We start from the raw sequence: 22,167 nt of genomic DNA on the forward strand, positions 1-22,167 counted from the left end.
AAAGGGAGAGCTTGTCTGGCATCAGCCGATGGGACTTCCTGGTTTGCTGAGAATGTCAGTGGTCAGGAGCACAGGGTGATTTGAAAAACTTAAAGCCTTCTTTATTGGGGGAATTCTTTTTTACAACAGTAAGTTATTTTGGTTATCTGCTGCGGAAATTGATTTTGATGCTTGAAATTCATAATTGATACTTTTTCTTGAGATTTAATTAAACTTTACAGACGAACGAGTTTTATTTTATGACGCTTTTAGCAGTATTCCAGCATGTAATTTCAGAGGAAACAAGAATGGGCTTCACATGGTGTTCCATGTATTTGGATGTGGATGTAGGGATGAGTGTGTGGATTTAGACAGAGCTTTGTACTGGGTGGAGGTGGTGTGTGTATATTTAGAAAGAGCTATGTACTGGGTGGGGGTGGGGCTGTGAGTTCAGGGTGGGGTGTGTGGATTTAGACAGAGCTATGTACTGGTAAAGGGTTGGGGCTGTGAGTTCAGGGTGGGGTGTGTGGATTTAGACAGAGCTATGTACTGGGTGGGGGTGGGGCTGTGAGTTGGGGTGGGGTGTGTGGATTTAGACAGCTTTGTACTGGGTGGGGGTGGTGTGTGTAGATTTAGAAAGAGCTATGTACTGGTAAAGGGGTGGGGCTGTGAGTTCAGGGTGGGGTGTGTGGATTTAGACAGAGCTATGTACTGGGTGGGGGTGGGGCTGTGAGTTGGGGTAGGGTGTGTGGATTTAGACAGCTTTGTATTGGGTGGGGGTGGGGTGTGTGGAATAAGACAGAGCTATGTACTTGGTGGGGGTGGAGCTGTGAGTTAAGGGTGGGGTGTGTGGATTTAGACAGAGCTTTGTACTGGTTGGGGGTGGGGCTGTGAGTTGGGGTGGGATGTGTGGATTTAGACAGAGCTTTGTACTGGGTGGGGTGTGTGGATTTAGACAGAGCTATGTACTGGTTGGGGGTGGGGTGTGTGGATTAAGAGAGAGCTATGTACTGGTTGGGGTTGGGCTGTGAGTTAAGGGTGGGGTGTGTGGATTTAGACAGAGCTATGTACTGGGTGGGGGTGGGGCTGTGAGTTAGGGTGGGGTGTTTGGATTTAAACAGAGCTTCAAACAAAACTAAACTAGCTATTAATTCAACAAGTCTTCAAAGTGACTTTAAGGGAGATTATTTTTTAACATAGGGTCACAAAATACAATTGCATGCAGTATTCCTGAATAAAATCAGGCACAAAAATATTCATAATCCATAACTTTTTTCTTGCCTAGCTATCAGTTGATGTTTGGAAATAATTTAGAACTATTATTTCTTATATCTACTTCATGTAAACTATTCACAGACATGTGACCCATTATGTCCAAGGTGTAGCGCACACTATTACAGACAGCTGGGACTCGCAGACAAAAGGCATTAATATTAATCCGAGATAATAGATGAACTTTAGATATCATGTTATATTCATCATGAAAGTATTTTATCAAAAACACTAAAATTTGCATGTATTTGTATCAAATTTTAAAATTCAAAGTTTAGAAATATGATTGGAGATAAACATAGAAGCTGTTTGTAGAAGAAGATGTGGGTTTGCATGTTCATGTCCATTCAGTGGAATCTGTACATATAAATAACAAATGAGTATCACTTTAACTAGTTCAAACTAAACCGAACACAGTTACAGAATGGCGCTCAGCTTGCAGACTACCAACAGGGGGCGCTGTGCATGAATGGCAGTCGAGGCGATGAACACTCGTACTACTACAGCGGCTTACAAGACCGGTACACATTCCCGGATCTGGCTTTCCCTCGTGATTCGGTGCTTACCTGGACAAAAACAGATTGGTTTTTAAATAGCCAAGCTTTTAACTTCTCATGAGATATGGGTACGATTGTTGGTTTTACTACGGAGAGCGGAGTATTGATCAGAATGGCTCGGTGCGGGAGGCTGAGAGAGTCGTGGAGGCTGTAGCTGACTATATTGACCCGGTGGAAGGATGCTGGCCGTGGGGATTGTACGAGAGCTTCTGGGGATGTGCTGTGGCTTGGCAGTATGGAGGATGGGTCGTGGGGATTGTACAAGTGCTTCAGGGAATTGGTGCAGGTAACGTTAAACGGTCTGAAACTTTTGCCCCCATTCTCAAGCCCAGCAATTTCTCTGTTTGGTTTCATAAGCTCAGGTTATAATTGTCAGGCAAGTATCTGCTGTGTTCACGGAGGTTTGGGTAGAGCCTAAAAGGGTCTCCACCGCCTGCTGGCCATTTTCATTAGAGTCCTTGACAGAGATCTAGATAAGTTGTGAATTTATGTACAATAAGCACAAAAAATCGCTATTAAATGTGGGCAGTCCAGAAAGTTTTAGACTAACCAACAAAAATAACGAAAGGGTCAACATAAGAGTGGTAGTGTTGATTGTAAGTGCTCAGAAAATAACAGTAAACTGGTGGATTGTCAACTTAGTAACTTTATCTCCCAACCATCAGGCGTGCAACTTTTCAAAACTGATGACCCGTCAGCAAAATAGACTGTCTCGGACTGTCGGGCAGGCAGGTATTCCAAACACTGCCATAACCAAGTTAATCTTGAGTTGCTTGCAAACGAATACTCATTAAAAAAACCCCAGTAATATACCAACACTGTACGTAATTAGCCTATTTCTGATTGCATACCCGTATGAGAAGCCAATTAAATGGGAACCTAGTGTTTGCAAGAAAATACTGACAGTCCTGTAAAGTTTCCGTCTCTGTAGAGGGCGTTGGGACGCTAATTGGAAGAGGGCACTTGGTACGGTACATGGATGTTAAAAAGTGATGAAATATAGCAGTCATCCTGTATGTCATTTTGATGCCTCAAATTTGCAATTTCATATTAAGATCTTGTTGGGACTCGCTTCTTTTGGAAACACTTGGATGACTCGTTATGGGAATTTCTGAAAGCAACAAGATATTTTACAGCCTTTGTTTGACATCAGTTTAATAGCTTGAAAACTTGATCTCTGAAGGTTTGACTGTATTCTAGTGTTGAAATAACATGCTTATTTAAGTGAGAGTTGTTGATGGTGTTTTAAGACATGTCTCATTCCAAAATTTAATTGAGAATTTAAAAGGTTTTACACAACAATTATTTGAGAAAAAATTGACACTGTCTAACGAGTTTTGCTTTCCGGTATGCAGTATACCTGACATACTGTACAGACGGCTTTGTATGTTTCAGAGAGGGACACGTACCTCCCTTGGCTGGGTGCTGCTGATTTGCTTCATTGAACCTGCAGCTGAAGCCACAACTGCTGATATTATAGGTCTGGTGAAATAAACTGAACAAGAATAGTTTGGGGTTAGGAAATATGTTTATGTTCTTTACATTTTAAAAAAACTCGGGAAGAGCTGGAGGAAGTAAGAGCTTGATAACGGTGTAAGAATCTGCTATATGCAATAAACAAGAAGTGCTTATCCATAAAGTTGTGTTTTCTCCCAAAACATATCCCCCCAAACAATGATGATCCCTAACTATTTTTGTTCAGTACAGCATACTTCTATTAATGTGAGTCTACGTGTCAGGTTTTAGTGAGTGAGTGATAATTGCTTTATGTTGAACCAGGCCTCTATTAAGGGACTGATGCTGTAACTGTCGTAAGTTGAAGTGATATATAGTAACACACAGCCTTCTTTTGAGTCATATATAATATATATGCAGCTATAATGTTCCCCACCATAAGTCCTGTAGGAATCACAATGAAGACCCAGGCTAACAGTTGGAGCAACCCATGCTTGTTGCAAGAAGCTACTAACAGATGGAATCGTCCAGCTCGCTGACTTGGTTCATGCATGTCATTGTATCCCAGTTGCGTGGATTGTTGCTCATGATGTCAATCACTGAATAAGCTGGTACAGACTCGATGATTTACAGACCACAGTCATATAGCTGGAATATTGCTGAGAGCAGCGTATAATAACAAACAAACTGTCCAAATTAACAGTACAGGTTGACTAGCGACACTTTTCCTGTGCCACTAGTGTGAAAATAGGAGGCTAACAGAGCTTGTGGGAAACTAAGGTGTTGGACTTTTAGCTCTGCCTTTAACAGAGGGGCATGGTAATTGGCCAACAACATGATTGTAAGGCTACAACTATCTTAAATCCATGAGAAAGAACATAAGATGGTTGTAGCACTGAGGTAACTTGAGGCCTGGTCCAGAGAGCTAAGTATGTAAGTGACACTAGTTGTAGCCCAGAGGTAAGGCCTGGTCCAGAGAGCTAAGTATGTAAGTGACAATGGTTGTAGCCCAGAGGTAACACGTTGGCCTGGCCCAGAGAGCTAAGTATGTAAGTGACAATGGTTGTAGCCCAAAGGTAACACGTTGGCCTGGCCCAGAGAGCTAAGTATGTAAGTGACAATGGTTGTAGCCCAGAGGTAACACGTTGGCCTGGCCCAGAGGGCTAAGTATGTAAGTGACAATGGTTGTAGCCCAGAGGTAACACGTTGGCCTGGCCCAGAGAGCTAAGTATGTAAGTGACAATGGTTGTAGCCCAGAGGTAACACGTTGGCCTGGCCCAGAGAGCTATACTGCTTGTTGATTGCAGTGTACAGCAAGTGTAAACATAGGTTTGTTCTTCTCAATTTCACTGGAACTGTTGGTTGCAATACGTTGTAGAATGGTAAACTTTGACTTTAATAAAAACATACCAGTACAAAGGTTGAAAAGTAATGTCTAAATTGATTCACAGAACAATAGAAAACAATGTGCAAGAATGAGTTGGGCCCTCTTTTCTTTGGGAAGATCTTGAACCCGGCTGTAGAAATTTTATGTCACTTCAGACACTTTGTCCCCCGGATCTCTGTGGGTACAGTGCATGTAAGTTGTCTTCATCTCTGGTTCCCAAATCTCTCTCTCTGAATGTTGCCTTGAAAAAAGGGAGGAGTGTCTTGTCCATCATTCTAACAAGCATAATTGATTAGGATGAATGTTATCATTAAGGACAAACAATTAAATGGTTTTGTTTATTTTACAACCTTATTCCTCTGAATATGTTTTCTCCCTGTGATTAAAGTCAGAAAGAAACTGTGACAGCAATATATTCAGCTGATAAAATTCTATAAAAAATGACGATCCTTATCAAACATTCCAATTTTTGCCCTGAGATTTGAATATCTTTGACCTTTTCAAGGTCAGAGGTGTAAAATTTCAGTGGCAAAGATTTGAATGTGCTTTTTTTTTAAAACTCTGAAAATGGCCTTGACCTTTGACCCCACACATGTTTCTGTTTCCTGGTCAAAGGTCAAGGGTCATAGATAACATAACATGTCTGCATGTGTCTGCACATTTAGAGAAGATCAGCAACACAAGAGCTTATTTTATTGCAGACAGAGTAAATACAGCAAGTAAGATAAAACTGTCTCAGTAGGTTATTTAAAGCTTCTTGGGTAGAAACGTTGGTTCTTTAGTAATGTTATTAGTCATTCAGAGGTCAAAGGTTATCAATATTAACTTATCATTTAGGAATTTTATAGCTGTGGATCTGGGTTAAGCTTTATAAAATTAAAAAATGTATCATCTGTGAATGCAAGTATAACTGTTGCTTGCTATGTTATAATTTTAATAATTTGGGAAATATAGCTCTGTTAGGAAAAAGAGTAATATTCAACAATCATATTGTTTAATCATAAAAAATCATTAGTTTTGTTCATTTAATTTTCCATTTATCTATCATTATGTTTCTTCATCTTCTCTTTCTGGTGTCCTGCCATGGTATTGCTGAGTATTGCTGAAGGAGCTTAAAATTCACTCACTCATGACTGATGCTTTATGGTATGCTTCTGTTATTTTCATTCATTTGCTCTATTTTTATCACCCAAATAATTTGTTCTTTTTCATCTATGCACATTTAGCCACGTTGGACCCAAAGTCATCATTAGACTATTGTCTATCTTTTCTCCATATTCATTCATTATTCATCAGTCATTCCTCCATGTACATTTATTCAATCTTTCTTTCGTCTATCATTTCTCCATGTACATTTATTCAATCTTTCTCTCATCTATCATTTCTCCATGTACATTTATTCAATCTTTCTTTCGTCTATCATTTCTCCATGTACATTTATTCAATCTTTCTCTCATCTATCATTTCTCCATGTACATTTATTCAATCTTTCTTTCGTCTATCATTTCTCCATGTACATTTATTCAATCTTTCTTTCGTCTATCATTTCTCCTTTGTACATTTATTCAATCTTTCTTTCTTCTATCATTTCTCCATGTACATTTATTCTTTCTTTCGTCTATCATTCCTCCTTTTTACATATATTCATTCTTTCTTTCATCAACATTCTTCCTGGTACATTTATTCAATCTTTCTTTCATGATCAATCATTCCTCCATGTACATTTATTCAATCTTTCTTTCACCTATCATTCCTTGTACATTTATTCATTCTTTCTTTCTATCATCAATCATTCTTCCTTGTACATTTATTCATTCTTTCTTTCATGATCTATCATTCCTCCATGTACATTTATCCAATCTTTCTTTCACCTATCATTCCTCCGTGTACATTTATTCATTCTTTCATCTCTCATTCCTCCGTGTACATTTATTCAATCTTTCTATCATCTCATTCCTACGTGTACATTTATTCATTTTTTCTTTCATCTTTCATTCCTCCTTGTACATTTATCCAATCTTTCTATCATCAATCGTTCCTCCTTGTACATTTATTCACTTCACAGATAGATACAGTTCACAGAACATTGCTATCAAGTATTTAACTCCTGACTGCATGACTGACAGTCTGATGAATCAACTCACTCACTCACTCTCTCGGTCTCTGGTGTCGCTGCCTTCACTCATCCAAACTTTCATCACTAATTTTCCCTCTTTTCCTTATTTAATTAAAGGAGTTGGGATGTCATTTCAATTTTGTTTTCATTTAATACAAATGTCAGTGTTTTCTGCAAGATCAGGAACAAACAATAATACAGATTTCTGTTCATTTGTCCATTGTAGCATTATTATTATTTTCTTCCTTATTATCATCATCATCATCATTGTTGTCATTATGATTGGGGGCGGTCGGGAAGCCTAGTGGTTAGAGCGTTCAATCGTCACGCCGAAGACCCGGGTTCGATTCCCGAGATGGGTACAATGTGTGAAGCCCATTTCTGGTGTCCCTCGCCGTGATATTGCTGGAATATTGCTAAAAGCGGTGTTAAACCATACTCACTCACTCACTCATTATGATTGAGGTCAATTTGCTAGACATGTTTCCCATAAAGTTTACTTTATTACTTCAAAATAAAAATATTTAAGATGGAATCTGCTCTTGGGGTGGGGGTGGGGCAAATCCATTCAGTACTTCAGCAATATTTTTTATTCTACCTTTCTTTAAGCTGATATTTCCACAAAAAGACGTAAGTAACGAGGGTAGTCAGACCCCAGTGGCCCCTACCCTATCCCTGAGACCATAACTTGTGCCGTTTACATGGCCCAGGTTTTGGCCTTGGGAACTGGGTGTGGAATCCAATACCATCAGTCTGAGCTCCCTTCACCTTGAACTTGACTTTTACAATCAAATCAATGAGATCAGTTTAGCTGTACTGTATATAAAGCGACCCCCACGTATAAGACAATCCCCCTGAAAATATTGAATTAAATTTTGAATACAATTAATAAAATAGATTGCAAAGGTAAGATATAGAATGAACTGTTTTTATAACCAAACAGTGTAATTACATGATTAGTTTGTGTGCTTCAGTACGGATTTGTTGACATGGTATTTCTGGTGTTACATGCTCACAGTTATGTCTGTGATGGGGGGAAAAACATCAAAACTCTACAACCCTGTGTATAAGACGACTCCCCTTTAAAGCCCCCTTATTTGAGGTACGAAAAACTCGCTTTATACACAGCGATATACGGTAATTTCTCTGACCGTTGTGAGTTTTTGGACATTTTCATCAAAACGAGTACATGTACACTTGCAGTTTTGTTCAGTTTTTATGTGGACACATTTCTCCTAGCCAGGCACAGTGTTCCTCTTTCCTTCCGAGACGAGGTGCGGTGAAATGGGGTCTAAGGTCGAATGGGAGATTATTGCTGTTATACAGTGTGAGCATGCTTGTACATGTTTGTTCGTGGGCTGCTACATGTCATAAAAAAAATGATTTAATGTGAAATTGATACACACAAAAGGCCCCATCTCTGGAAAAAATAACTCAGTCTTGATTAGATAAGCTAACTTCAGTAGTTTGGGGGAAAACTTCTCATTGCACACTCTATGCAAGTAAAATAACATGGATCAAGGGCCATAACTCTGTAAAAAATAATTTACTGGACCAATGTTTCAGCTCAGTCACAAGAAACATAGGTGACAAGTCAGGTGAAGTTCAGCTGCATTGGTTGCAGAGAGTCCTTGGACGGGCTACCATGGTCGGCAGCTTGGCTCGGGAGAGTTTCTGGGGCTGCAGTCCTGCCCTACACTGAAGCCCGTGTGGCACATGTGCTGTCTCCTTGGGCAAGGGACATCTTGGCTTGTATACTACCCAGGGAGCTGAGAATGAAAATTGAGTGCATATTGATCTATTGACTGGGATAATAATGTAGTGCCATGAGCATACTCTATGAGAGGAATTTGGCGTGTTTTCACACTTGTAAGTTAGTTAATGGGGCTCACACTATCAAGAAAGTATACTGTCATGAGATACTGTCTTTGAGATGTATCAAAGATTGAGGGTGCTTACATAATAAACAAGCAATCAACATCGCAATTGTTAACTTTTCACAAATATCTCTGAATTTGAAGGTGATCTATTGTATCCTTCTTGTCAAGAGTAACATGCATTGCATGACTACAAACTTTGCATTTGTTTCCTTTGGCATGCCTGGCAGTAGGTTGATACTAGCCTCTTGCCTCATGCATGGTGGTGCTTCAGCATGGACTGGTCCATACAGGTCAAATTATACACAAATAGGGAAGATAGAAACTACATTCAATCTGTGTTTTGCCAGGTGCTTGAAAAATTGATTTACAGACATCCCACACATCTGAAGTTCTTTTGGATGCCATTATTTAAGAGTAGTTAGTTCACAAAAAGTGTTGTGAGTTTATGGACTCGCCCATCTTTCATACGACATCTGCTTGCAGATATGGAGGCGGGTGAAACTTAGAAATGCAAGGCATTGTAAACCTTCGTTTAGTGTTGTTAGCTGTGTGTGAGGCGGGTCTGACATCGCTTTGAACCGTAATACAGGTGTATCATGACTTGTTGGCTTATTGTGGGAGGAAAGCCCTAAGTGATATTACATGAAGGTCTCCAACATTTACCAGTCGGTGAAACAATCGAGGCAAACCAGGATTCGAACCCAGGATCATAGTGTTCTTACATGCAACTTTCCACAGCAAATTGAGGCGCCGTAAACGACTTGGCCACCTGCCCCTACCATGATCAGTGTGATGTAGTTCATAAATTGTAATGAGATTTCTTACGTGCAATTTTTGAAGCAATTCAAGATTGGAGAATATAATGCAATAACTTCACAGAATCACTACCCAAAATGATTTTAATTACCATCTCTTGAACACCAATCTGCTGAAAAAATGTATCACAAATTACTGTATTGATAAATTTAGACTACTCAGCACATAATGTCCATAGTTCGTTTCCGGAGCATTACTGGAAAACCTTTAAGGTATTTTATCCAAACTTGCTACATGTATAAACCAAGGGCTGAAGTGGGGGCCGGGGGGATTTGTCATCTTTTGATGGCAGTAGGTTTTACCTCACAGAAAGCATTATAACTCACTGACTTCAGTATTGTTTTGCTGCATGGTTTTACCCATTGGGCACATGACAGAGGATCTATGTATACGTCAAATTTAATTGCCATTAATATGACATGTATGGTATGAAGACCCACCACCAATACTAAATGACCACAGGTGTACATGTAAAATACAATTGCCTGACAGTGTTGTGTTCCCGAGGCAAGGGAGTTAACTGATGATATAAGTCCAGTTTCTACCCTTGCCGAACTGGCCTGGAACTTCTGACCTAGTCCAGTGAAATGACATGGACATCTGGTTTGTAAACAACATGGTGACTGCAGTGCAGATTTTGGTTGATTGCAGGATTCACAAGGCATGTGTAACGATAAGAGACGATAAATATTTTCCAAATCTTTTCATGTTTTTTGTCAATGTGCTCAAGTGATTTGATGCATGTCATTACATTAGGATATGGATCTTGATTATCCATCAGATGGACGGTAGTGTTTAGGTGAGCTACGGTTACATTTGTAGGAGAAATCTCGAGATGTCTGTGTCAATGACTCAAGTAATGCTTTTTCCTTTTCATTTGTTTGTCATAATCGATGTAACTATTGCATGACGTCACATTGGCTGTTACATGATGTCATGATCAGTGTACTTCATTCTCCCTGATGATACGAATAAAGAAAATGTCAGAGAAATTATTCAGTGTTGTGTTTTGTTTTAAATATTATCCCCAAATATCCCCTCAACATATGCTACTCAACTGCTGATAGGAAGTTTCATTCTGTGTAAACATATACTTTATCTGTTATGAGAATCAGTTTTGTATGTCGTGGAAAGACAGAAATATTCCTGTCCAAAGTGGAGTACTATAATGGCCTACTGGTGCAGACTCCAGCCTTCTCATGAATGTCCACATACCCATTTTATGCACCCATGTTTGTTCCATGGTAACACACAACTATCAAAAACATTTCACCTGCAAATCTTTTCCTAGCTGTTTCTATAGATAGCTTGTTTGCTTTCAAAATTAAGATCTTAAGTGGATCATCTAAAGGCTTTTGAAACAAAGAATAACTTGAAGAACAACTCAAGGCTCCGTCTCCGAGCCATACCTCAGACTAATGAATATGTTTGCATACAATGACCATATTCTCAAAAATTGACTTTTCATATTTTTCAATTTGTATTTTTATTAATTTCTTGTGTTCCCATGAAAACAAATTGGAAATTCTTAAGAATCTTTTAAAATAATAAAGAAAGAGAATAAAACTACTGATTGGTCATTATGCATTCATCTACTTGCACAGTAAGATCTATCATCCAAACTGCTATTACAAGTTCAATAGTCCTATCTGCCATAGTCAACATGGCATCAACTGTAATGCTGATTCATCAATGCATTAATCAGAATCTGTACTAGTATTCTTCTGATAGTATTGTTTTTCGGATTAGCAAACACATTTATGGTAACAACTTAACTGAAGTATCAACAAAAAAGGAAGTGGTGGACATCTGTTTTTATGATTAAAACACATTCTAGTGTTGAAAGGTTTTCATTTCCAGAGCTGTTTCCTGTTTTTCATGGTTAGCTCTTTTCAATAAAGCTGTAGCAGTTTAGTGCCAAATTCTCCACAACCCACTGTGCTGTTTCCCAGTGCATCAAATAGTATGACAGATTAGCTATTAACATGATTAAACTTGTTTTGTGTACAAGACAAAAAATACCAATAGTAACATGTAACAAAATGTACATCTTCATGGATAAAAAGTTCTGGTTTATTGCATCTAGCAGGACATGTTGTGATCAGCAGCAGATTAACATTGACAACAACAGGTAATAGATAACAAATTCCGGTTTATTGCATATAGTGTCGTTTTGATGTAGATTCTTACACCGTTATCAAGCTGGAGTGACAACAACCAGGTGATGAGAGGTATATATGCTTGACATGTTGTGATAAGCAGCAGATTAACATTGACAACAACAGGTAACAGATGTCAAGTAGCACACAGATAACTGGCACACGGGTAGTGAAGCCAGATGTACAGTAAGGATAAGGATTAAAAGGATTAATCATTTGTAACAAGCGGATTAGATCTTAATTCAAATAGTCTGTTGCTTGATTAAATTCTTTATAGGCAGACGAGAATTATTGCTATATGCAATCAACCAGAAGTTGCTTTCCACAATGTACCTGATAGAATGCCAATCAGTGAGGTGATATGAAAAATCAGGTGTTCTTGAACTTCTTTTGTGTAGTATATTTGTGCTCTTGGTGAACTATTTTTCAAAATAATAAGCTATCATTACCTGCAGTCTTTTTACCCATGAATGTTTGTGAGACTGTACTGTCCAGTAAGTTTGGTACTTTGATAACTCTATATGTATGAGCAATATCTTATATTTCTTGTATCATCCCCTGAAAATAAATTTAAAACACTCTAAGATCCTTTATCATCTCCGAAGTGAGTGTAAGTAACGCTGAACATTTGATGCAGCTTGGGCAATGTGTGTCAGATTCTTCCAAGTGGAGTTAGGGCTACAGCTGATAATGTGTTGATCTCATCTTCAGTATGTTTTCTGTTGTTGCTGTAACTTTCATCTGTCATGTTGTTTAAGTATGGAAGTCGATACCAAGTTGATTAATAGTGTCTCTGACTGCCTCCATCTTCTGTGTAAATTAATACTTTTGTGTTTCGATGTATGTGGATGCATGGATCCATGGTAGATGTAATTAACAATTACAAGATGAGACTGAAACTGTACACTGAAGATTTATCAGGTTTTATACAAAATATAAAAATACAATAGTTTTGTTTTATTGTATAGTTTATTTTGATTTGATTTTTGGTTTTTATTTAAAAATAAGGTCATAGGCAAAGATATTAATGAATGACATTATCTTGAGCTGCTATTGAACTTCTTTATGTCCGGAAACCTAACATCATAAGCATGTTCAACCAGAATTGTTGTTTTTTGTTGTTTAACGCCGCACTCAGCAATATTCCAGCTTTATGACAGTGGTTGAGTGTAATTCCTGCCAGGAGACCTGATTTGCGCATTTGTCGGATCATGATATCAAGTTTATCGGATTGGGTTATCGCATCGATAACAAGTCTTTTTACGATAAAACTATTCCCTACAAACTTTAATGTACACCCTGATACAATTGAAAAAATATGGGCATCGTCATCGCGTTTTACTTTAAGTTATGCTCAGTTTGTTTGTTTGTCTTTTAACACAGCACTCATATATTCCAGCTGTATGACGGTGGTCTGTAAATAATCAAGTCTGGATCAGACAATCCCGTGATTGACATCATGAACATCGATCCACGCAATTTGGACATGATGATATACATCGACCAAGTCAGAGAGCCTGACCTCCTGATTCCGTTAGTTGCCTTTTACGGCAAGCATGGGTTGCTGAAGACCTATTCCACACCCGATCGTCACGGGTCAGTCAACCAGAAGATTTGTGATTACTGACTGACTAAATTAATCCAACAGCGGTTGGTTAACACCAGTGCTGGCTTCTGAGGAGGCTCACCCACCAACTGTTGTCTTCTCAAACCAGATACATTTAAGTAACATAAACAGTATTGATTTAATATACAAAAATAACCTAATTTCACATTTAAAATTAAAATAGAAAAATCAATAACTAAAATGTATATCTGCCTAGTGCGATTCCCATATTTTTTCAATGAACCCCCATTTTGGGGTTTTATGTTTTTGGAAAACATGCTTTACTTTTGTTTTTGGTGAAATCTTTGCTGGCATCCTCTCCATGCATGTCCAAATGTTGGGTGAGGTGAGGTGAAATGGGGAGTTATGTCACGGTCAAGATTATTGCATATATATCAGAAGTACATGTACGTGCCATTTGCATAGTCTTAGCCTACTGGCATACCATGCTGCAGTTTAACATGGATACCCACACATTATACTGATTCCGAGCTGACCAGTCCTTGTATCCCTCTAATACAGAGAGTACCAGGCGGAATAAGTACAATCTTTTAACTTATTTTGGTGTGACAACCGGGGATGGAACTACTGCCCTTCCGCTTTCGGTGCAGACGCTCTATCCTTTGGTTAATCTTTTTATGATAGTATCATGGATACCTTTCATCCATTCTTTGCATAGAAACAAGACACAAATGCAATTTCTGCTGTCACTTGTCATTGTATAGATCAACAGAAAGAGGCTGAATGTTCACATGGCAAACTACCACAGTTGACACTAGTCGCTGATGAAGACATGCCAAAGGTCAAGGCCGTCTGCAGTCAATGATTGGTTTGTTTATTTGTGGTTGGTTGTTTGTTTAATGCCACATTCACTTACCCACCAGCAATATTCCAGCAAAATGATGGCAGTCTGTAAATAATAGAGTCTGGACCAGACAGTCCAGTGATTAACATCATGAGCATGGATCTACGCAATTGGGATACCATGACATGCATCTACCATGACATGCATCAACCATGACGTGCATCAACCATGACATGCATCAACCATGACATGCATCAACCATGACATGCATCAACCATGACACGCATCAACCATGACAGGCGGGGGCGGCTGTCATGCCATTGCCAATTATGGAAGCGTCTGCAGCTGTGGTTGATAAAAAAAATATCAGAAACATTTTGTTTCCATAAGCTATGTAACAGTATGATTGGAGTGAGTGAGGTGGGTTAGAGGCTGGTTAATATATTATTCCAGTCATATCACAGTATGTCTGCTTAATGTGGGAGGAAAGCCAAACGCCATTCAGGTCTTAGACGTTTACCTCTTTGGTGAACCTACGAGTAGAAGTATGGTGCTGACCAACCAACATAATCGGGGCGAACCGGGATTCGAACTCACGGTCATAGGTTTCTGGCGTGTCCAAGGGATACAACTCCGCACCGCGAATTGCGGCGCCTTAGCCGACTGGGCCACCCGTGCCCGCTTGTGTGGATGGAAAACAGCATTAAGACTAAAGGAGGCAAGACATTTCTAAACTGGTTCTACCAAAAGTGGACATAGAATGAGGATGGAACATTTATTTTCTGCCCGAATGCAAAGAAATATGTGAAGCCACAAGACTTGTGAGACATAGCAACATTCACAGCAAAACAAATATGAACATTACTTTTCTTTTTTTAACACTTATTGACAAGATGTTTCACCCAATGAGTGACGTTTTTAAAAATAATTCTGTCTATAACTCTGTTTCAGTTTGACTTCTAACTTGTCTAAGTTACAGTATGTGAGACAGCGCAGTCAAGTCCATGTACACGTGATGCCCGCATGCGAGCAGTTAACGAGATGTGTAAAGACATACGTGTGTTCGCAGGTTGAAATTGATATTTTGGGTAATAGTATTGACTTGTTATCATATTGGGTTGTAAGTTTTCATTCGTATTTGTACGTAAGCAACTCAAAACAAATTTGTGTTTTGGTAATTTAGTGTGTATCAGGAGCAGTGTGTTTCATACCAATGTAAGTCTAGATGACTATACTGTGTCGCACTAAAACATGTACAGTGTACCGGTGGTACAGTTGTTTAAGGTGACACTTGGTGGTACAGTATTTGGGTTTATTGTGACTTGGACCATCAAAGGTCTATTGGCGCCCAACACTTCCATAACTTTAAACAAAAGCAATATTCATTCCATAAAAAAAGCAGATCAGACAAAAAAGGAAAACCCGTTAAAATGGTTTGAAGTCAATATAAATCTGTGTATATACTTGATGTTTATAATATATCAAATTTTCCCGATGCAGTCACGAAGTCTAATTTAATTGTGCCCGCTGAATTGAACCATAAACTATGTTTAGGTCCAAAAGTGTAATTAGAGAAAAATGAGCTTTCTTTGTCAAGTACTGCACTTCCTAAATTTAGTCTGATATGACTGAGGCCTGGGCATTCAATTAAATAATTTGTCAGTGTCTCGGGAGTATTTTCATCACTCTGCGTACTTACAGGGGAGACTTCTTTGTCAATGACACTGCGGTAAGCTTTTAATCCACAACGTCCAAGACGAAGTCTGGTAATTATGACTTCCTCACGTTCCTTTAGTCGACGAATTGTCCAATTTGATTTGACAGACGGACAAACTGGGTTAATGTGCCGACCAGCAGTCCCAGCATCCCACAACTGTTGCCAGTTTGAGGAGAGAGAGATTTTACTAAAATGGAGTCGAAATCGTTTGGTTGGGGTCTGAATTCTGACATCATTACCTGAGGAATTTGCAAGCCAAAATTAGCAAGTTGGTCTGCTATCTCGAGCTCCTTTCCATGACGCCCAACATGAGCTGCAATATCCACAATTATACACGTAATATACTTTATGTTCAATAATGTATCCAATTTTAATATTTCATAAACAACGCAGCACTGATTTCCTCCACAATTTCGACACCTGGAGACATCATCAGCCTTACAATATTCAACCTTATGGTCCCATTTACCTCCTGTACATACTGGATGTTTTACTCTGGCACCGCGAGGACGCGTGGCCAAACTGTTGACAAGTGGCAACCTAAGTGCTGGTGGTACGTAAAGGCGGACACGAAATGATGGAAAACACATCTTTATGAGCTCAGGTACACGATGAGTGTCAAACGTCAACAAAACTTGCTCTTTCCCTCAAAATAATCGCTTAGCGTGTATGACTTTCTGACCTTTATGGTGATCAACAATCTCATACATCATAGTCAACGTTACATATATTGAACCTTGGCCTTGACTCCAGCTCTTTGGGACACACCCACTGATACGGATGTCACAAATCGTGGATACACTTCGAGCCACATTCAGTTGTTCAAAAGATCAGCAATGTATCACGAAATCATCTTTTTCAAGTTTTCGCTTGAAGTTGACTTCACCAAGGGTTTGTTTGTGAACATCCCTTTCCATCAACATTGGACTTGAAGTTTTCACGTCATATTCTCGGGTCAACAGGCGAAAACACCCCCACAAATTGTATTTGAACATAAGAAATAGAGTTGGTTTCACTCGGAGTAATGTCTCGGTGCTTGCTTTTTTATACCATTATGTTATGCAATATCCCCATCCCTATCCTCTTCCATTTCGCATTCCATATTGAAGTGGTTTACACTCGACGACCAGCCGGCACAAGCAGCACCCACGACAACTCATATCACCAGCCACGTGAGTCGAGAAGTCCGTGCTACAAGAAACACACAACAAAAACGACACAACTATGGCAACAGTGTAAGCCAATATTTTATGCGGACAGTAATTTAAACCTACCTTGATGATTTTAGATCCTGGTAAATCCCCAAAGTGAAGGAACTTTACGATATGTGACCACCCCAAAAAACACAAAGTGACTGACAACACAAATCTAACCTCACCGACAGTCTAAAGCGGTCCTCCTAGGGTGCCACACATCGCAGAGGTGTGTCCCTTAAGCCTGTTAGACACCAGCACCATACCCGTGCTTATGGAATCCCCTAATAAATGTGTAAGACTTTTCTCCCACATCAGTTTGGCAAGCCATCAGATATATGAACTACTGTTCACAGTGACATTAACATACTCACCGGCGTTCTCACTGAACACTGAAGCTTTAATCCTTCTGATAAAGACTTAGAGTCGTTATACTGTATTTCAGTATCACAATGTATATACTCATAGTCAGGTGAGCTACAGTGCCTTTGACAGTCGTAGAGCTCTTCACCCACTGCTCTGTCCTGGTTTCAACCAATGCATCACGGTTCATCAGACAGAAGGTCAAGTTAGAACAGACCACAGATTCTACAGGGACGCGACGGTTGTGGGGCAAACCTAGGTCCCCAGGCACCTGGCTGGTGTATAGGTATGGGAGACTGTTTGTGTCAAGCTGGGCAGTGGGGGAACAACTCGGGAATGTCCGCTGACCACACCTTACTATCCTGCTGATGGTTTTGTTACAAGAGGAGAAGATTCTGCTGGATAGGGACGTTTTCTGAGAAATGCTTTGTACAATTTTTTTTTAAAGAAATAAACATGAAATGAACATGCATGTCATCAAACACCTGGTGTCATTACTATCTCATAGTCATTCATAAACACACGCGTACAGAATACTACACTCATTCTCGTGAGATACCATTGTTGCGAAACGAGTGGACTTTCGATAGGATCTGACCGAGCGAAAGCGTGGAATGGCATCTAACGATGAGTGTGGTATTTTATTTATTATCCACGTATAATATATATTTAAGTGTAAATACATAACAGATTTCGTTCGTTGACAGACCAAACTGAAACAGGTTGCAAAATCTGGTTGCGCATGAATATTGATATATGCCAAAATATGGGCATTGATGACATTTCTATGTATACGCATTAACAACATGCTCTTGCTGCTGGGTTTAACATGACAGCACCGACGCTCAAGATCCTTTTTGAAGAATTTCTTCAACTTAAGGTAAATCATGCGCATTTGTTGTTATCGCGCACGACAACTATAAGAAAATCTAAAAAGTCTATAAGCGTCGCGCTTTGAATATCGGACAGTCGTTTGAGCGTGACGCACCCGACCACTCTCGACTCTCAATATGATTTAACGTAAAAGGTTAAGCGTGGTGAAATGAAGTCAGTTTAAACTTTCTGGTCAGATATCTAGACTCACGTTCGATGCTCCGGTTGTGCCATCAGTGTCGCCATTCGTAGCGTATTTTGCGACATTGCTTCCGAAGGTGTTTGTTCATGAATGAACATACACGACTGCACGACCAGATCACTCAAAGTGAAAAAATTACGATACAAATCATTCGAAAACTCCGTAGAAGTCTGCCTGACTTCTGATTATGTGGCCCAAAACATCCCAAATGTGAACAATAACATTAACATTCCCCATCTCTAGCGTGAAACGTAGTGAGTAGATCACGGTTGTCTCGCCTTCGCTCGGTCAGATACCGTAGATAGTCCACGAGTTTCGTAAAACTGGTATCTAACGAGAACGAGTGTAGTAGTCCCCATTTTCCACATCCCCACATTGTATATGACATGCTATATTTGAAAGCGACTCCTAAACACATGCTCATGATACAGGTGGGATCGTACCATTGACAATTGCCCTTAGAAGATCATTCTTTTTGCTGTGGAGAGGCTTTTGTCGCTTTTATAAACAATACTTTCTCTACAGCCTTCTTTTAGTAAATTATGCTTGGAAACATTCTAAATGTAAGAACATGGGCGCATACATCTACATACAAACTTGGTTGATGCCTGTCATTGTATCTCTACTGCATAGACATACGCGTATGATGTCACTGGATTGTCTGGTTCAGACTCGATTATTTACAGTCGGCCGTCATTTACTTAAAATATTGCTGAGTGTGGTGCAAAACAAGATTTCCTCAGAAAAAATCTTCTGGGGCAAACCTTTTTATTTTGAGTATTTTGTGGATCAAATATTCCTTTTGCTGCATGACTTGTCACATGTTTTCACCTGGTCTGCAAGGTCAAGCTAGTTCATGACACGGTGCGTTGTCCGTCTGCCTGTCTGGTTGTAAGTGTGTAACCGGGGGTGTTTATGAATAACACAGGTCGTTAATTGTCTAGCCTTGGTTGTAAGTGCAGTCTAGCCTTAGTTGTAAGTGCAGTCTAGCCATGGTTGTAGGTACAGTCTAGCCTTGGCTGTAAGTGCAGTCTAGCATTGGTTGAAAGTACAGTCTAGCTTTGGTTGTAAGTGCAGTCTAGCCTTGGTTTTAAGTACAGTCTAGCCTTGGTTGTAAGTACAGTCTAGCCTTGCTTGTAAGTGCAGTCTAGCCTTGGTTGTAAGTACAGTCTAGCCTTGGTTCTTACGTTGTAAGTACACTCTAGCCTTGGTTGTAAGTACAGTCTAGCCTTGGTTGTAAGTGCAGTCTAGCCTTGGTTGTAAGTACACTCTAGCCTTGGTTTTAAGTACAGTCTTTCCTTGGTTGTAATTGCAGTCTAGCTTTGGTTGTAAGTGCAGTCTAGCCTTGGTTTTATGTACAGTCTAGCCTTGGTTGTAAGTGCAGTCTATCCTTGGTTGTAAATGCAGTCTAGCCTTGGTTGTAAGTACAGTCTAGCCTTGGTTTTAAGTACAGTCCATCCTTGGTTGTAAGTGCAGTCTAGCCTTGGTTGTAAATGCAGTCTAGCCTTGGTTTTATGTACAGTCTAGCCTTGGTTGTAAGTACAGTCTAGCCTTGGTTGTAAGTGCAGTCTAGCCTTCGGTGTATGTACAGTCTAGCCTTGGTTGTAAGTACAGTCTAGCCTTGGTTGTAAGTACAGTCTTTCCTTGGTTGAAAGTGCAGTCTAGCCTTGGTTGTAAATGCAGTCTAGCCTTGGTTGTAAGTACAGTCTAGCCTTGGTTTTAAGTACAGTCTTTCCTTGGTTGTAAGTGCAGTCTAGCCTTGGTTGTAAGTACAGTCTAGCCGTGGTTGTAAGTGCAGTCTAGCCTTGGTTGTAAGTACAGTCTAGCCTTGGTTGTAAGTGCAGTCTAGCCTTGGTTGTAAGTACAGTCTAGCCTAGGAACACATGCGTCTTAGGTACCAGTTTGACATTATTCTTTCAGAATCATAGACATAGACGCAATTGATTAGTAGTCATGTGTGTCCTTTCACACCAGGCACTTAGCCTTAAACACCCACACCAGAAGGATACATGATTTAATGTGTGAATCATGCCCGAAGAGGTTCAAGTCTATATATGGCCGATTACTTCAAGTGCAAAATGATAATAGAGGAGACAAAAACTCGTCCCATGTTCATAAGAAGTCTCTGCTAAAAGCAAATATGATTGTGCGATTCCTACTATTACATGAGCATGTGCTTATGAATCACTATCAAATAGTAATGATACCAGGCGTTCGCGAAAAGGTGAGGGTATCCTGCCCCACCGGTGGCAACCGTCACAAACACATGCAAAGACAAGTCAATTGTTCACCTGAAAAAAACACGGGAACATATGGTTCATACATAGGGAATTGCATCGGACATCATTATTGTCACTGATGCGTCAAAGCATTCACTGTAATCAGTAATAGCAATGAGAAACGGCTCCATCAGTCCTAGAAGAATGAACATTCTCAACTTGGCGTCATTTCTAGCCTATCGGAAATCTTAAGGCAGGGAACAAGGTATAAATGAGATTTTGCCAAGCTACAAGTAGCAAGACAGACAGCTTCTATGGACCAACCTGGACAGTGTGGGAAACCAAAGGACTTACGTTCACTCTCCTGGCTTTGACGATCTAGACAGAATATTTCACAATTTAAACAAGTCTGGTCGACGTTTGGGAGCATGTTGAATCCGAAAACCGAAGATTAAAATTTTTGTGGAAAAATATCTAAAAGGAAAGCACCAGTAGATATAAAAGCAACCATCGCCACACAGTCATGTAATTACAAGCCATTCTTACCTTTGACCTATTTCATGACGTAATACATAGATTCGAATCAGTTCTAAAATCACTTATAATAATTCAGTTTTAAAACAAATATATGTATCCTCTTACATGCAGTCTCGGGAAAATGGAACTTGGTGCTCTATTGCAAATTTACGAAAAAGGGAAAAACTTTCTAGTTTATTTAATATGGGTTCTATTTATTTAAATTGAATGGCAGATGTACTCGATCTCTCCGATTAAGCTAATTTGAAATTTACAAATAAATGCAAAATTTCTTTTCCCAGGTAAAGATGTCATATTTTGAAACCATTCATTCAATATTTACGTGAATATTTAAATCAAATTAGATTTTTCACAGCTTAACGAAGATAGGACAACTGCAGTCAACTTATTAACATTTTTCACATCTTACACGTGTCATATAAAGTACACAATGGTGCATATTTTTAATAGTGGTAACTGCAGGGTACGTTTTGGCTACCCAGTCGGTTTTGTTTGTATTTATATGAAGTATTAAATGACTAACTGTACGTTAGGATAGATGGAACCACAGCAAATGTTACCAAATTGGCTCACTGCAAGGTGGACGAAGGGAAGCTGGAACAGGCTGTGCGTGTTGGAGATAAGCTGTTTGTGGTATAAAGTCACTTTAACTCTCTGATCGCTTAGAGAATCACCGAAGGTTGTAAGTAAATGTTCAAGCAAAGGGAAATGCAAACTTTATGTGGCTTCTGCAGATTTTAAGAAAGCTTTTGATTGAGTAAATCCAGATAATATTATGGTTTCTTTGAAAATATAATTGTTTGAATGATAAAATGCTGAACGCTCCAAGACGTATTTATACATGTGTTAAATCGTGTGTTAAGACAGTCCGAATGGTTTAGACAAGGAACATTTTCACCCCGTTACTCTTTTCATTGTTCATTTGTGAACTGTCAAAGGAATTTATTTGTAATGGAAAACATAGTTTTCAGTTATTTACTATTATTTGCCGACGACGTTATTTTAGTATCAAGCAGCGCCAATTAGTTACA

At 39.4% G+C, this 22,167-nt stretch overlaps 1 protein-coding gene across 11 annotated transcripts in view; it reads left to right on the forward strand.

Annotated features, from left to right (window-relative positions):
- Positions 1-7,104, forward strand: part of LOC124147998 — a 434,301-nt gene extending 427,197 nt beyond the window's left edge. For 8 of the 11 annotated variants that reach the window (XM_048398386.1, XM_048398388.1, XM_048398392.1 and 5 more), the window contains one exon: positions 1,675-7,104. In XM_048398386.1, the coding sequence (XP_048254343.1) occupies positions 5,998-7,071 (1,074 nt within the window). In that variant the 5' untranslated portion in view covers positions 1,675-5,997 and the 3' untranslated portion in view covers positions 7,072-7,104. The remainder of the gene's footprint in view (positions 1-1,674) is intronic. The other 3 variants (XM_048398395.1, XM_048398387.1, XM_048398385.1) reach the window with 3 other exon arrangements.
- The last annotated feature ends 15,063 nt before the right edge of the window (positions 7,105-22,167 follow it).

This window comes from Haliotis rufescens, unplaced genomic scaffold, assembly GCF_023055435.1.
Source record: "Haliotis rufescens isolate VD_foot unplaced genomic scaffold, xgHalRufe1.0.p SCAF_18, whole genome shotgun sequence".
In the NCBI taxonomy this organism is placed as follows: Eukaryota; Metazoa; Mollusca; class Gastropoda; order Lepetellida; family Haliotidae; genus Haliotis; species Haliotis rufescens.